This window comes from Leptidea sinapis, chromosome 16 (assembly GCF_905404315.1).
Source record: "Leptidea sinapis chromosome 16, ilLepSina1.1, whole genome shotgun sequence".
NCBI lineage: Eukaryota > Metazoa > Arthropoda > Insecta > Lepidoptera > Pieridae > Leptidea > Leptidea sinapis.
This window is the reverse complement of record NC_066280.1, coordinates 9,731,728-9,745,820: the sequence shown is the minus strand read 5'-3', so window position 1 is coordinate 9,745,820 and position 14,093 is coordinate 9,731,728. Positions and strand designations below refer to the sequence as shown.

Sequence of the window (14,093 nt, the reverse complement as noted above, 5' to 3'; positions counted from 1 at the left end):
CCTTGAATAAAAAAATTCTATTCATCGATCGAGCGGTTAAAAAGTTATAAGAGGTTTACATACATACATACACACACAAACACATAGATACATACAGACATACGGACACCATCGCGGAAATAGTCAGGGAAGCTTCCTAGGACCTTAAAACGTCGAAATCTGATGAAATATTTTCAATTTTCTTTGCGGAAAGTTAGAAATGCTCATTGGACTTTATATTAAATGCTTACTATTTTTTTGAGGAAGGTACATTATATTAAATTATTAAAATAAAATGAACTAACATAGATACTTCTTGTGAATTTAATATCCGAACTCCAATCTGCGAATAACACAAATTTATAGTAAGTATAAAACTATACCAAACGATATTCTATAGACATGTAATTAAGGTTTTCAAAGGATAGACATATAATTAAGGTGTTTTAAGAAATGTCAGCCAATACGATTATGTTATAATTAATACTAATTAAGATATTCCAATCAGCAGCCACGCCCCACACGTAACACGTGTGTTATTAAAGTTATATGAATTCGATTCAAACGTCCGCCCTCCATTAGTTCTTCAGAATTAAGGTCCGCGTCCACTAGGCTCGCTGAGCCGAGTCGAATCGAATGCGTCCATTGCTCGACAAGTGAATTTCTTCGTCGGTGCGATTCGTTTCGACTCGGCGTACCTCAGACGAAGAGTAATAGTGTCAGTCGACGCGGAGACGCGCATCTCGTTAGAGTAAATGTGTTCTGTAACGCGAATGCACGCCAAAGTATTGTAAATATAAATAAATTATTCAAATACACAGTACCGCTTGAGTTAGCAGTACTAGCGCCATCTAGTGGTGAGCTTCAAAGTTGCTGGGAGGGTGTAGGTAGTTAAACCTTATTTACATTACCTTGTTTACATTACAATCGCGATAACACTAACTACAGGCTGTACGCCTTTTATTATACATTGTGCAGATGCCATGCATTATATGTGGCGCAGTTGTGCTTCTTGCTGTCCACCAGGCACGTTGGTTGTGCTGTGCCACACTGACATTTCCCTTCGTAACATTATTATTACTCCTAAAATCGACATTCGATATATCGTGGCATTAGTCGTTTCGAATCCTACTCTTAGTTACATCGTATTCACTGTCGAAACGATGATTGAACAAACGAAACATTATCGGTCCTAACGCTACTCTTAGTTGAAAATGTCAGAGATGAATATTCGAATTTGAGAAATGAGTTTATGAGAGATGAATGAGACAAATATTTACATTTTTTACACACCATGTATGTAATATAAATAGCAATCACAACTATAATGATTATTATCACTATACCATCGTTTTGTACTGTTTGCTCAAAGTTTGAATTAGTTGCTTCATTCGTTCCATTTTGGGTTATAATGACTTCTTCGGTTTTTTTTTCTACACTGTATGTTTTTCCCATTTTGTTCAGGTATAGTACTCTTACAACGATTAATGATACACGCTTCTACCAATAAGGTACAATTAAAATTGATGCAATTAATAAGGTGGTGTTTTCATAACTTTCCGTTTGCTCAACAAAAATGACACTCAATTTAATTAGAATAAATTGTTTACTGTATTACAGATGACCGGTAAAGTCTTCGAATTGCGACCACGTACCGGAAGACGCAGTGTTGGTAGGCCCCCCACAAGATGGACCGACAATCTGGTCAAGATCGCGGGAATACGTTGGATGAGGGCAGCGCAGGACCGATCGTTGTGGAAATCATTGGGGGAGGCCTTTGTCCAGCAGTGGACGTCTTCCGGCTGATGATGATATGATTAACGCATTCGTAATAATTTCATTATTTTTGTAATTCATTACTTGTAACCGGTGGCCGTTCGACAATGTTAATGCTGACAGTATGCGATTCCACTATGTCTACATTCAGGTATCCAGTGCAGACATATAATTACGCAAGCTTATATTTAGGGAACTTAACAGAGTTTTTTTTTTAAAAGACTATTCCTTAGGACAAACGAGCGTACGGGTCACCTGGTGTTAAGTGATCACAGCCGCCCACATTCTCTTGCAAAACCAGAGGAATCACAGGATCGTTGCCGGCCTTTAAAGAAGATGTACGCGTTTTTTTTGTATGTACTCATGTCGTATCGTCCTGGAAACACCGCACAAGGAAGCTCATTCCACAGCTTTGTAGTACGTGGAAAAAAGCTCCTTGAAAACCGCCATCCACCATCAGGACACATCCAGATGGTGGGGATGATATCCTAACTTGTGGCGTGTCGTGAGAAGGTGGAATTCGGCGGCAGGAATCAGGTTAAACAGCTCTTCGGAATGCTCCCCGTGATAAATGCGGTAGAAGACACACAATGAAGCGACGTCTACGCAACGCCAAGTGATACATAGTGAGAATCTTACTGGCATTATAACTGTTCTGCGTCTTCTGATAACGATTTCTTCATCCTTTTGCAGTGATATACTTTCTCTTAATAAATATGCAGATTTCAACCTATCTATTGAAACTGATGCCACTCTATCTGCCATCTGAATTTGTACACTTTTTCTGACCTTTCTAAAACTTTGTATAGGCCTTCATAATGACATGTTAATGATTTCTTTACCATATAGTTTCTCAAAAATACATGTGAACAATCCTTGAGATCATTATGTATATAAAATGTGTTTGCGGTATGGGTTTTCTTAATGATGGCTTGTATTGTTTTTAAGTGTCACTAATGTGCTGTACTAAAGTATAAGATCATAGTCACTTGTTTGTCAAGAGTAATTTATGAGACAAGGGTTCGTATTAAGGAATGCGTGCGACTTCCATAACGTCAATATAATACAACTGCTTTATAGTACCTGTACGGTACTTGCTGATTTTATTAGGAATCACGAGGGTAGTTGTACGTGCTCCACTATCCGATGACACAAGTCGCGCTTGGGTTGACAAGCGGACAGAGACAATTGATCTTTGCTCGGGCGTGGTCGATAGCACTACATATGTAAACCGTGTTTACCCTGAGTAACCAGTGATCATCAAGTCTAGTGTTGACGTTCAATACTAGTGTCTACATATAAAACTTTGCAAGCTTGCGATCGCCAGTGACGATCACCTGGAACACCGGAGTCAGGACCTTTGGAGCTGCTGCGCCGCCGCCACCTGAGTGACGTGGGAGTGTTCAAAGGTTAGTGGATTGCATTTACTTCTTTCCTCATGATTCTTGGTTGATTGCAAGTGCCTACATAAATTCATTTATTTAAAGAGCCAAAACCGGCGACTATAGGAAACCTTAATACAGTCCCAGATATTATTCCTGAGCCCGAACAGTACCCTTGTGCGTAATAAGCTTGAGGCGAGCTCGTGCGTATGGAATCCCTATGAAATAACCTGTTCCCTTATGCTGGAGAAAGTAGAAGAAGCATTTTTGCGTTTCCTGTATAAGCGGAAATTTGGTTACTACCCGTACTTGCACCCGACGGCGTATCTCATCGGTTGCCTCGGATACAACACTCTAAGTTAACCGGGGCTTAATAGATATTTATAATGAGCTGATTCGATTGTATACACCGGACAATTATATTCGTAGTAGAAATCACCGTCTAGTGGCGGTACCCCCGTGTCGCACGGTGTCACGCACTGCGGCGCCCGTGCCGCGAATTTTGATATTGTTTAATCGACTTGTAGAAGCCCGCCCTGATGGTGATCTATTTACTAACATACTTGAGGTGCAGTTGCAGCTCCAACTTTGTGAGTCTTCGCGTACTAGTGTATAGCAATAGCAATGTAGTTGATTAATGTAAATGGTATTGTAACCGTTTTAGTCAAAATAAATAAATAAATATTTACCATCATTTCTACAAATAATTCTCCTGGCTATATATATGGATCGTTCACCATTTGTGCAGCACTGACACCTGTCTTATATATGATAGCTGCGCGAAGTCCTAATATTACACCAGGTAATTCGCGAATCCAATGCTTTTACACATCTATGCCATTGCTCGAATGCTCCTCTGCTCTATGTATGATACGGGGTTGTCCTTATTTTTTGTACACCTAAATATACAAATATACATACAATTTGCAAATAACTCTAAATCTACTTTCATAGGTCACTAGAATTAAACTGCAGGAAGCACTGTCCAAACTTACGTAGAAAACAAGCAAGGCTAATATTCGTGCTTTATTAAATGACCGATAGATGTCGCTCATCCAATTTATGAATTGTATGCTTTAACAATTTTCTATGAGTTTGTATGAATTGAATTCCGATATAAAAGAGTTTTTTCTAATTACAGTATACAATGCGTGTCTTTATTGTGAGTAGTGGTGTGATTTCTAATAGTCTAACAGGCACCAATCATGAATTGTGAAACCTTACCCTAGTGGCTAGTTCTTTGGGAATTCATACAAAAAAAACATCATTCATTTCGATAAACACACGCTCCTTACATAAAAGTATTGTACCAAAGCAGAAACTTTACTAGTCCAACTTCAAGGATAGAAAAACAACAAAATTTAACAAAAATTTTAATAAATAATATACTATGACATTAATTAAAATTAGATGTAACATTATTCAATAGTCCTACGCTGAGAGATGATGGTTTGAAAACAAAATATACAAACAGAGAACACCATGTGGCACACGCTTCGTCTGAATAATGTCCATAAGGCCTATCGCAGACGACAGATTATCCGTGACGCACTTATTAGTCTGTGATAATAAAACCGATAGAATTATGTGCAGTAACGCATACGACGCCAAAAACTCTGCCACACAAATCATTCTCGTGGATCTGACAGACATAAAAAAAGTGCACCAAAAAATATAACGTTTGCGTCTTCACGCGCTAACGCAGAAGACGCTCACTTTAGTCTAGTCTGCACTCGCTAGTGATTGACGTGTATCATGGCGCTAGACATCGATGTATCGATTTTCATTCAACAAACAGAAAACAGACCAGCACTGTATCTTTGGCAGAGTATCATGACAGAAATTTAAAAAGAAAATTGTGTGCAAATTAATTTGGATAGAGTTTTATAACTGAATGTTTAATATTTAATAGTCCCTTTAATAATCTTTCTGAAAGAATAGGATGAACCCAAAATTTTCTTTTCTTTTTTTTTCGTCTTCTTTTTTTAAATCTCAAGTATGAAATAATACACCGCAATCTCCGTACTTCCATTGCGTGTACGTCCTGCCGACAAAATGACCGAAAGTGTACGTCGTGTGCATTAATTCAATAACTGAGTACACTCAATTCAATATTTTATTGGGTACAATACAAATTCCTTCTATGAAATGAGCGTTAATAGAAGATAGCGTGTTACAATATCCTACTAACCGACAAAATGACCGAAAGTGTGTGTTGAGTCTGTGTAATATCTGCCAAAGACATTTTGCCGCGCAATGCAGACTATTTGTGTGCCCCGGACTCGATAGCAGAAAAAGTGTGTCTGCGATAGGCCTAAGTTACAATGTTGTGCGGCACGGAGCCAACAACGGGTCAACGAGCGCCGACGTTGTGTCAGCGCGGTCGCTTATGAAGGCGCGCGGTACGCGAGTCGCGGGATGAGCGCGCGGAGCGGCGCCGCCACACGAGCAGCGCCGCAGCCAGTGCAGCTAGCAGCAGCGCTCCCGCCGCCACGCCCACCGCCACGGTCCGCAGACGAGCATACTGCGGCACGTGCAGCGCTGCGTGGCCGGCGGCGCTCCCGCAGCGTACGCGCGCGCGATACGCCCCGCCTTCCAACTCGGGCGCGATCGAGGCACCAAGCAGCATGTAGTCATGGCTGGTATGCATGGAGGCCAGCAGCCGTTCACCCTCCACCTCACCCTCGCCGTACCAGCGCACCTCGCAGCGTTCACCAGGCCGCACGCCGCTCCAACGCACAAGCGCACCCTCTTCCAACAGTCGCACGCTCACGTCCAACTCCTGCGTGGCATCTTCGTCACCACTGCCATCGATACCGCCGCCCCCCTCCGTCACTGCCGCAGCCACTCCAACACTCTCAATTTCCTCCATCTCTGCGCCTACAAAACAGTTGGCTAACAAACTATTTACACAAAATAAAAATACAATAACCATAATAAAGTCAAATGTATTTTTTCCCACCTCGATGAAAAGCTGTCTTTTAGTCCCTGATACGAGGCACAAAAGTGTCCGATTCTCTCCCCGCAAGACGACTTTTGTCCCTCGTACCAGGGACTAAAATCATGACATGTCTTCTAAAACTGATCATTATTTGTAGTTCAAGGAGTTTAGATCTAGACTAGTCGAAGATCAGTCCAGTCAAGCCCGGGTAGTTTGTGCCTTGTGATCAGAAGTCTAAGGTACATTTGTAAAAGTATCAACATAATCTTTGATAGTCTTTTGATACACTTTGGCTGAAGTCTTCACTTCTCTTTCACAAAAATAAACCTTTGTGTCGTTTTATTAAACTACATCTGAAATCGTATTGGGATTTGCTACGAGTCAAATCATGGTGTCGCCATCATGGGCGGACGGTGCTGCTAACTTCTCAAAAAAATCCTCTCGTCAATAGTTCAGCGCAAAGAGAGGGACTTGTGTGGAGAGGTGGTTCAGTCTGTTGCTCACCGAGCGTGTTGACGAATATCGGCTGGCTGAAGAGTCCATCTCCCAAGCGGTCCTGCGCCAGAACCCGTAGCTCGTACTCGGCGCCCGGTCGTAGCTGCAGCAGAGTGGCATCCGTGACGCCGCGCGTCAGTAGCCGCATAGTACGCCACTCACGATCCGCACGCCTTCGGTACCACACCGTATACTCCATCTCAGCGCCACCATGCCCTGACACACACACACATACACACACAGATGCATTAGTGTGGGTACTACATATCACAGACCACACATACTGTGCAGTTTGTGAAAGGGATATGTGCGATGATCCTGAGATGTGTGTTTGGAGCAATAAGTCCGGACGCTAAGTTAAAAAATCCCGAATAATCGAGTTGACAATTGCAGGTTATTTGCGAAACCTGATACATTTTTTATCGCTGTTGAGAAAGAATGTTATAAGGATTATATTTTATTTTGTGAACAGACACTAAAATCATAACTTTTTCTGGACTTATGTAGGAACAGAAAAGTCTAAAAGTCCAGTGATTAGATACTATACATTACAAGGGATATACGGCGATGGATGGACTTCGTCTTTGTGAACATTTGTGTAGTGAGAATTTTCAGTCAGTTTTTGAACCTTGTAGTTTAGATCCACTATTACTAAAAAACTTAGAAACTCCTAGATTAACCAATGCGGATATTAGTTCAATTGAGATCTCACAGCCTCTTGTACAAAAGTATTTTGAACGTGTTAACGTCGATAAGGGTGCAGGGCTGGATGGAGTTCCTCCCTTATTGATAAGCAAATGTTCTCGCACTTTGGCTTTGCGAATTACATTATTATTTTAAAAGTCACTTAGCGAGGACTATGTTCATAGTGACTAGAAACAAGCAGGCTGGATAACTCCTGTTCCTAAAGGTGTAATCACTATATAATACAAAACAAAGTCGCTTTCTCTGTCCCTATATCCCTATGTATGCTTAAATCTTTAAAACTACGTAACGGATTATGATGCGGTTTTTTTTTAATAGATAGAGTGATTGAAGAGGAAGGTTTATATGTATAATAACATCCATTAAACAGTGGCTAAATACTGTTATTTTTGAGGTTTCTAATGTGAATCGTGTGTCGTAAATAATTACATTTTTTCCGCTTACATTGCAAACGCAGGCTGAACACTACGAGATTTATCAAAATAATGTACTAAGTATTGTACACATTGAAAAGGTCTACAGAAAACTCCGCTATGTCTATCTCTTATCGATATCTCACAATAACATTTTATTGTCATTTACTTTTTACGACAAATAATGGCTAATTTTCGAAGCGATTTTAACCAATACAGCATTAATCCTTATCTAATTACTTATATACATTGTTGATTTAATATAGATCTATATGGCCTTGTACAGCATGTGATTTAAATGAATATTTTCAAAGATATTACAGATTAAAAAATTGCGGGACGTAGCGTTTGCGGCGGTTCCGGCCGGCCGGGTCGGCGGGAGCATGCCTATAAATAGCGCGTCGGAGGCCGCGGTTCTCCCTATAGCACTTTGAAATTTCCAAATACTAAACAGCAGCGTTCGGCCGCGTTTACTATCGGAGCTCTCTAGCGAGGAAATAACAATACTTAATAAAAACGTGTTTTTCAGCGTGACAATGTATCAGTAATTATAAGTATGTTACGACAAATAATTGTATGATAGTAGTTAAATCTTCATGGTTTAGGGAAAGAAGAATTGCTTTTGGCCACGGGCAATAATGAATAAATCAAAACGACTGGATCGATTTTAATAATTTTTTCAGTGAATGACATAGGCTATATATTTTATACCCGTGCGAAGCCGGAGCGGACCGCTAATAACAAATATAAATTATACGGAAATGTAGTTATGGATTTGTATGAAAACCATTTAGGGATTGTTTGGTTTCTGGATATTGATGCTGCTAAAGCAGTCTCTAAAGAGAGTTAGAAAGAATCGTGTGACGTGTGAATATATTTTGCTGTAACAACGGTCTTCATTGTCGTGGTGTGCCCAACAGTTACGCACCAGGAAAGATTATCTAATTCCACTTTACTGGGTACCTTTAGATACAGTGATGATACCTTTTAGGGGATTTTAATTGATTAATGTAATCTTAATAAGTCTAATATGTAATTTATTGAATTCTTAGAAATAAATAAAAAAATAATTCTATCCAAAATGACTTTGAAAGCTTAGTTTATATTGCAGGCCTTTAATTCGTCTAATCCGATTTTAAGAAAACTTTGAGTCAGTGTTTGGAGTGCAGTTTTTCATCTTTGAAATCGAATTTGTCCAGCAAGACCTTAGCAAGCTCTCGTGGTATGGTTTATTCTGGCAAACCGCCATCGCAACAGTAAGCATGGTAGCCTATGCCAAAAGCACGGTCTAAATGCAATCTGCCTACAAAATAGTATTAGAAAGTATGTTTTTCTACAGCAAATTGTAAGGTATGATATATTTTTGTAAGTAAGTCTCTGCGTTTCTGCGCAACGGTAAGTAAACAAGCCAATCAATATTTACTAGTGGTAGGCTGCTTTGCAACGGAAGCCGGCTAGATTATGGGTTGCAGCACAACGGCGCCTATTTCTGCTGTGAAGCAGAATTGTGTAAGCATTACTGTGTTTCGTTCTGAAGGGCGTCATAGCTAGTGAAATTACTGGACAAATGAGACCTAATATCTTATTTCTCAAGGTGACGCGCAAATGTAGTGCCACTCAATATTTTTGGGTTTTTCAATAATCCTGAGCGGCACTGCATTGTACTGGGCAGGGCTTATCAATTACCATTAGCTGAACGTCCTGCTCGTCTCGTCCCTTATTTTCATTAAAAAAATGTAAGTGTTTAAGCAACTAGTTGTTTTAATTGTCTTGCCTCGTATTGAGAAATAAGAAGCATGCTGTCTATATCTGTAGAATTTATGTAAGCAGGTATGACAATCATCAGCTATCCCAACCATGGTGCGGATCTTCCTATTTAAAAGATAATTTTGAAATCAGCTCCGTGTTCGACCACGTATACCACACTCATCCATCGCATTTAATAATGTATTATGATAGTACTGACCTGGGAGCCAGGTCAGGTGGATGTCAGACACACCCGGGCGTGCTGTGAGGTTGTAGGGTGCTCGTGGAGGCACGTTTTCGATCATCAGCTCGGTGAGAGCGCGCGCGGCCGCCGCTTCATTACTAGCCGTGCACTCGTAAACCCCGCGGTCCTCCTCCGCGATGTCCACCAGCGTCAGGTTACCGTCTTCGAGCGAGTGCCGCCCCTCGGGCAGCGGCCTACCATCCTTCTGTAAGTCCCCAAAAATATTTATTGGCAGAACAATTCATCTACACATACACTCACGCCCTTTTCAAGTCGGGGTAGTCAGCGACAACAGAACGTGTGGCGTTCCGTCGGTCGACGAATTTTTTTTTATTGAAAAGGAGGACAAACGAGCGTATGAGTCACCTGGTGTTAAGTGATTACCACCGCCCACATTCTCCTGCAACACCAGAGAGAATCACAGGAGCGTTGCCGGCATTTAAGGAAGGTGTACGCGCTTTTTTTGAAGGTGTCGTATCATCCCGGAAACACCGCACAAGGAAGCTCATTCTACAGCTTTGTAGTACGCGGAAGAAATCTCCTTGAAAACTGCACTGTGGAGGACCGTCACACATCTAGATGGTGGGGTTGATTTCTAACTTGTGGTGTGTCGTGCGAAGGTGGAATTTTACGAGGTCCCCCCGATTTGCCCAAACACACACTTGCCTTATATATTCGATAAGTCATTCTTTCTTCACTCATTCGCTCTACGTGTCCAAAATATTACAGCATTTTGCTTTGATAATAATTCGTCTAATTGTACTATAAAACGATTCTGAAACAACGATTACGAGTTGCGTAGTAATGCCGGTGACCATCCCTTAACAAGAGTGTTACAATTACAACACCACCAGTGAGAGGCTTTGCACAGGATACCGGCTAGATTATGGGTACCACAACGGCGCCTATTTCTACCGTAAAGCATTAATAAGCGTAAACACTATTGTTTCAGTCTGAAGGGCACTGTAGCTAGTAAAATTACTGGGCAAATGAGACATAACATCTTATGTCTCAAGATGACGAGCACAATTGTAGTGCCGCTCAAATTTCACGCAGAGCGTATCATTTACCATCAGCTGAACGTCCTGCTCGACTCGTGCCTTATTTTCATTAAATAAAACACAGAATAGAAAATTTTGGATGGAAAAAATCTGTCTCTAGTAGAGAGAGTTCGTAATGCTCACCCTGGTCCAAGAGACAACCGGAGGCGGCGCCAGTGGGTCGGCAGTAGGCGCAGGCTGACACGGCAGCGCGAGCGTGGCGCCCAAGCGGGCCAGGTACAGCGGCGCAGGGCGGAGTGCCAGTTCAGGGGGCCGCAGAACGCGTACCCGCACGCCGCCTGAAGCGCCACCCGACCCCAACGCGTTGTACGCCGTGCACGAGTACACGCCCTCGTGGCTCTCGTCCACCTGCAAACAGCGTGCATCACTTATTACGTCACCATATACCTATCCAAGCATCTACTCATACCAGAGCAGTTGTCGGAATGACAATATCACCTAGGTTTATAACCGGATAAGACGTAATCACCAACATATGGTTTATGGTTTAAGACATTTATTGTTCCATAAAGGAATTTCCACTTAAATGGAACTTACAGGCTAATTTATAGAAAGTGTGTAACAAAATTGCATCTTAAAGCGTACAGTAAATATAAAGTAATTAAAATAGGTTAATGAGGTAAATATAGCTTATATACATTTCTAATACAAATATTTAATAAAAATAGTATCGTATACTAAAACCTCCCAAACATGCTCCATCTTAATGTATACACTTCTACAATAAAATCCCAGCCACTGTTCAGGCATTATCTATAAATAAATTTAAATGTTTTATAAAAAAATGGCTCTGTCGTAATTCCTATTTCTCCACTGCTGAATATCTAAATGATCGGACAGCCTGGGACTAGATTGTGATTATTTTATAGCGATAGAAATGAGTGTACAATATTGTACATTTTTATTGAAAAGAGCGCAAAAAAAAGAATGCTGAGAGAGTTTCTTGCGCCGCTTCTTCTCTCTCAGAGCGCCATTTATTTCCGAAGCGGTAGTAGTATCTAGTAGTATAAGAAAGGAATCAATTTTGAGAAAATAAATGCCTTTTATGCCTTTATGCCTTTTAATGTTATGACAATCAGACCTAAGATGAACTTTGAAGGGTCATGTTACAACGGAGCAACATGTTGCTTAGTTTTTTATTAAGCTATTGCATAACTTCTATCGCAGGCCTTGAGCGTGGAGACCGAATCCAGAAATTCCGTAACGAAAATAACCTAACACTTACTTACTAGATCTATTTAGATATTTCGCCTCCGTCATAACAGTTGTCGTGGAACAGCGGTTATTACGTATGCTTATTGTGCAGAAGGTCCCAGGTTCGAGCCTGGGGTACATCTTGATTTTTTTTTAATTTCTTTATTTTTTTTATCACGTTTTTTTAATTTTTATTACTTTGACAAGCATTTTTATTTAGTTTCACCTGTCCCGTTGTCTGTCTGTAATCAAATCTTACAAGTAAAATTTTACTCACTTCCCGTTTGCTTTTTTTTTAATTAATTTTATCAAAAAAAAATACTGCCTAAATAAAATAAATAAATAATTATAATTGCATAAGTTGATAAAAAATGCTATGCAATAGATTTACCGCGGCAGTCCCCGAGTGCCACACGTCTTTTTTTGTTGTCGTATGAATGTTTTTCAAGTATTTTCAAATCAAATCAAAATCACATTATTCATTTAGTTCACGGAAATGATACTTATGAATGTCAAAATAGTATATTTCATTACGAGTGCGGAAATCCTGTCATTGCAAAGAGTTCCGACAAATGTCTACCCGAGCCGATGCACAGCCGAAGGTGAGGGTTGACAGTCGGAACAAGTTGCAATGACGGTTCCGCACGTGTACTGAACAACTATTTTTAATACAGTTGCGAAAAAATTAAGCAATTTAATAGAATAATAAAAACACAATAAACTCAACTAAATAATCATTTAGTCCTTAAGTTATAAAAAATGAAACCTAACCTAACTCATTGAATAAAATCATTAAATCTGATATTGAAACGAATTAGTAGCTTCTTTTTAGAAATATTTGCATGAATCATAAAAACTTCTATGAATTTTTTGTTGTAAAAACTTCGTGGTTGTTTTTTTCTTTTTATTAGACATTATTTTGACAGTTGGGAAAGAGAACGCACGAGTTCGGAAAATATAAAGAAAAGCTCGAGTATGTAATAGCCCACATCCCGAACGCTATACGACCCTGCAATACGCCACTTTTTGAGCAACTGTATTAAAAAAATATTTTTCGTATTGAATCTACCGCTACTTCGTAAAGGGTTGAGTTCGTAATGAGAAGAAGTAGCAAGAAACTCATTGCCACTCTTTTTTGTAGTTTCAATAATTAGCGTTTGTAGAAGTTACCATGGATACTTCTGTTTTAACAGAACACAAGCAAAGTTCAGATTGGGCATGAATATAACTTTTTCAACTTCAGAATCCATGTGATCTTTAAGTAATTATTTTTATTTTCTGATATTTGTAGTTATGTCGTAATCAAAATTTGTGAGCTATCCATTGCATTTGAACTCTAGACAGCCGGTACGCGAAATCTGAAAATCTCTGAGATCACCGAAAACCGTAGGTAATTTTATACGAGAGTGCTCCTACCTCCTATCGTAATACTATTACTTATTCTGTGATTGTGGTTTATTTTGTCTTCTAGACGGGATACATGTATCGGGACGGGATATTGTATCTGTTCAACTCCAGTTAAGTTTACTCTATGTAATCATAGATGGCGCTGTATTTGATTGTGAATTAAATGAAACACGCTATCAAGAATTAATCCAATATTAACTACTATGTAAATAATATACGTGCGACAGTTACTTAACTCCCCGAAACCAACTCTCGCCGCCGGGGACTGGAACTGCAAGCACCCTGCCTGGAATGCCAGAATGGCCAACACCGCGGGCAGAACACTTTTTAAGGACTCCTTACAACACGGATACGAGGTCCACGGCCCGGAGGTTCCAACCCACGTTTTAGTGAATCTAACTAACCGGAAAATGTTGCAAACCGTGCAGAACAAGATCCTCCGCCGCATCACGGGCGCACCATGGTACGTGAGGAACCAAACAATCCAGAGGGACCTAAGAGTCAAGGGCTTGGACGACTTCACTCGTCGTCTCGCCGTCAACATGTTCGCGCATGCCGACTCGTCCGATCTCCATCATCTGCGAGATCTGGCCCCATGGCACGCGCGGCCACCTAACAGCCGCCGCTACCCGCGTGATCTCGTGCGGGACGAGGATGAAGAGTGACGTGTTTGCGAGCGGCTCGGCTGATCGCCCTCTCTCTTCTTCGGGGCTGATCGTCAAGGCCCGCGCAAACCGGCAACAATCACCG

At 40.7% G+C, this 14,093-nt stretch overlaps 1 protein-coding gene across 1 annotated transcript in view; it reads right to left on the bottom strand.

Moving 5' to 3' along the window:
- Nucleotides 1-4,497: 4,497 nt before the first annotated feature.
- Nucleotides 4,498-14,093, bottom strand: part of LOC126968682 (protein borderless) — a 31,357-nt gene continuing 21,761 nt past the window's right edge. Inside the window, exons 5-8 of the mRNA XM_050813731.1 lie at nucleotides 10,866-11,090; nucleotides 9,658-9,886; nucleotides 6,583-6,789; nucleotides 4,498-6,017 (exon numbers count right to left, since the gene is read on the bottom strand). Coding sequence (XP_050669688.1) covers nucleotides 5,512-6,017; nucleotides 6,583-6,789; nucleotides 9,658-9,886; nucleotides 10,866-11,090 — 1,167 coding nt within the window. The 3' untranslated portion in view covers nucleotides 4,498-5,511. The remainder of the gene's footprint in view (nucleotides 6,018-6,582; nucleotides 6,790-9,657; nucleotides 9,887-10,865; nucleotides 11,091-14,093) is intronic.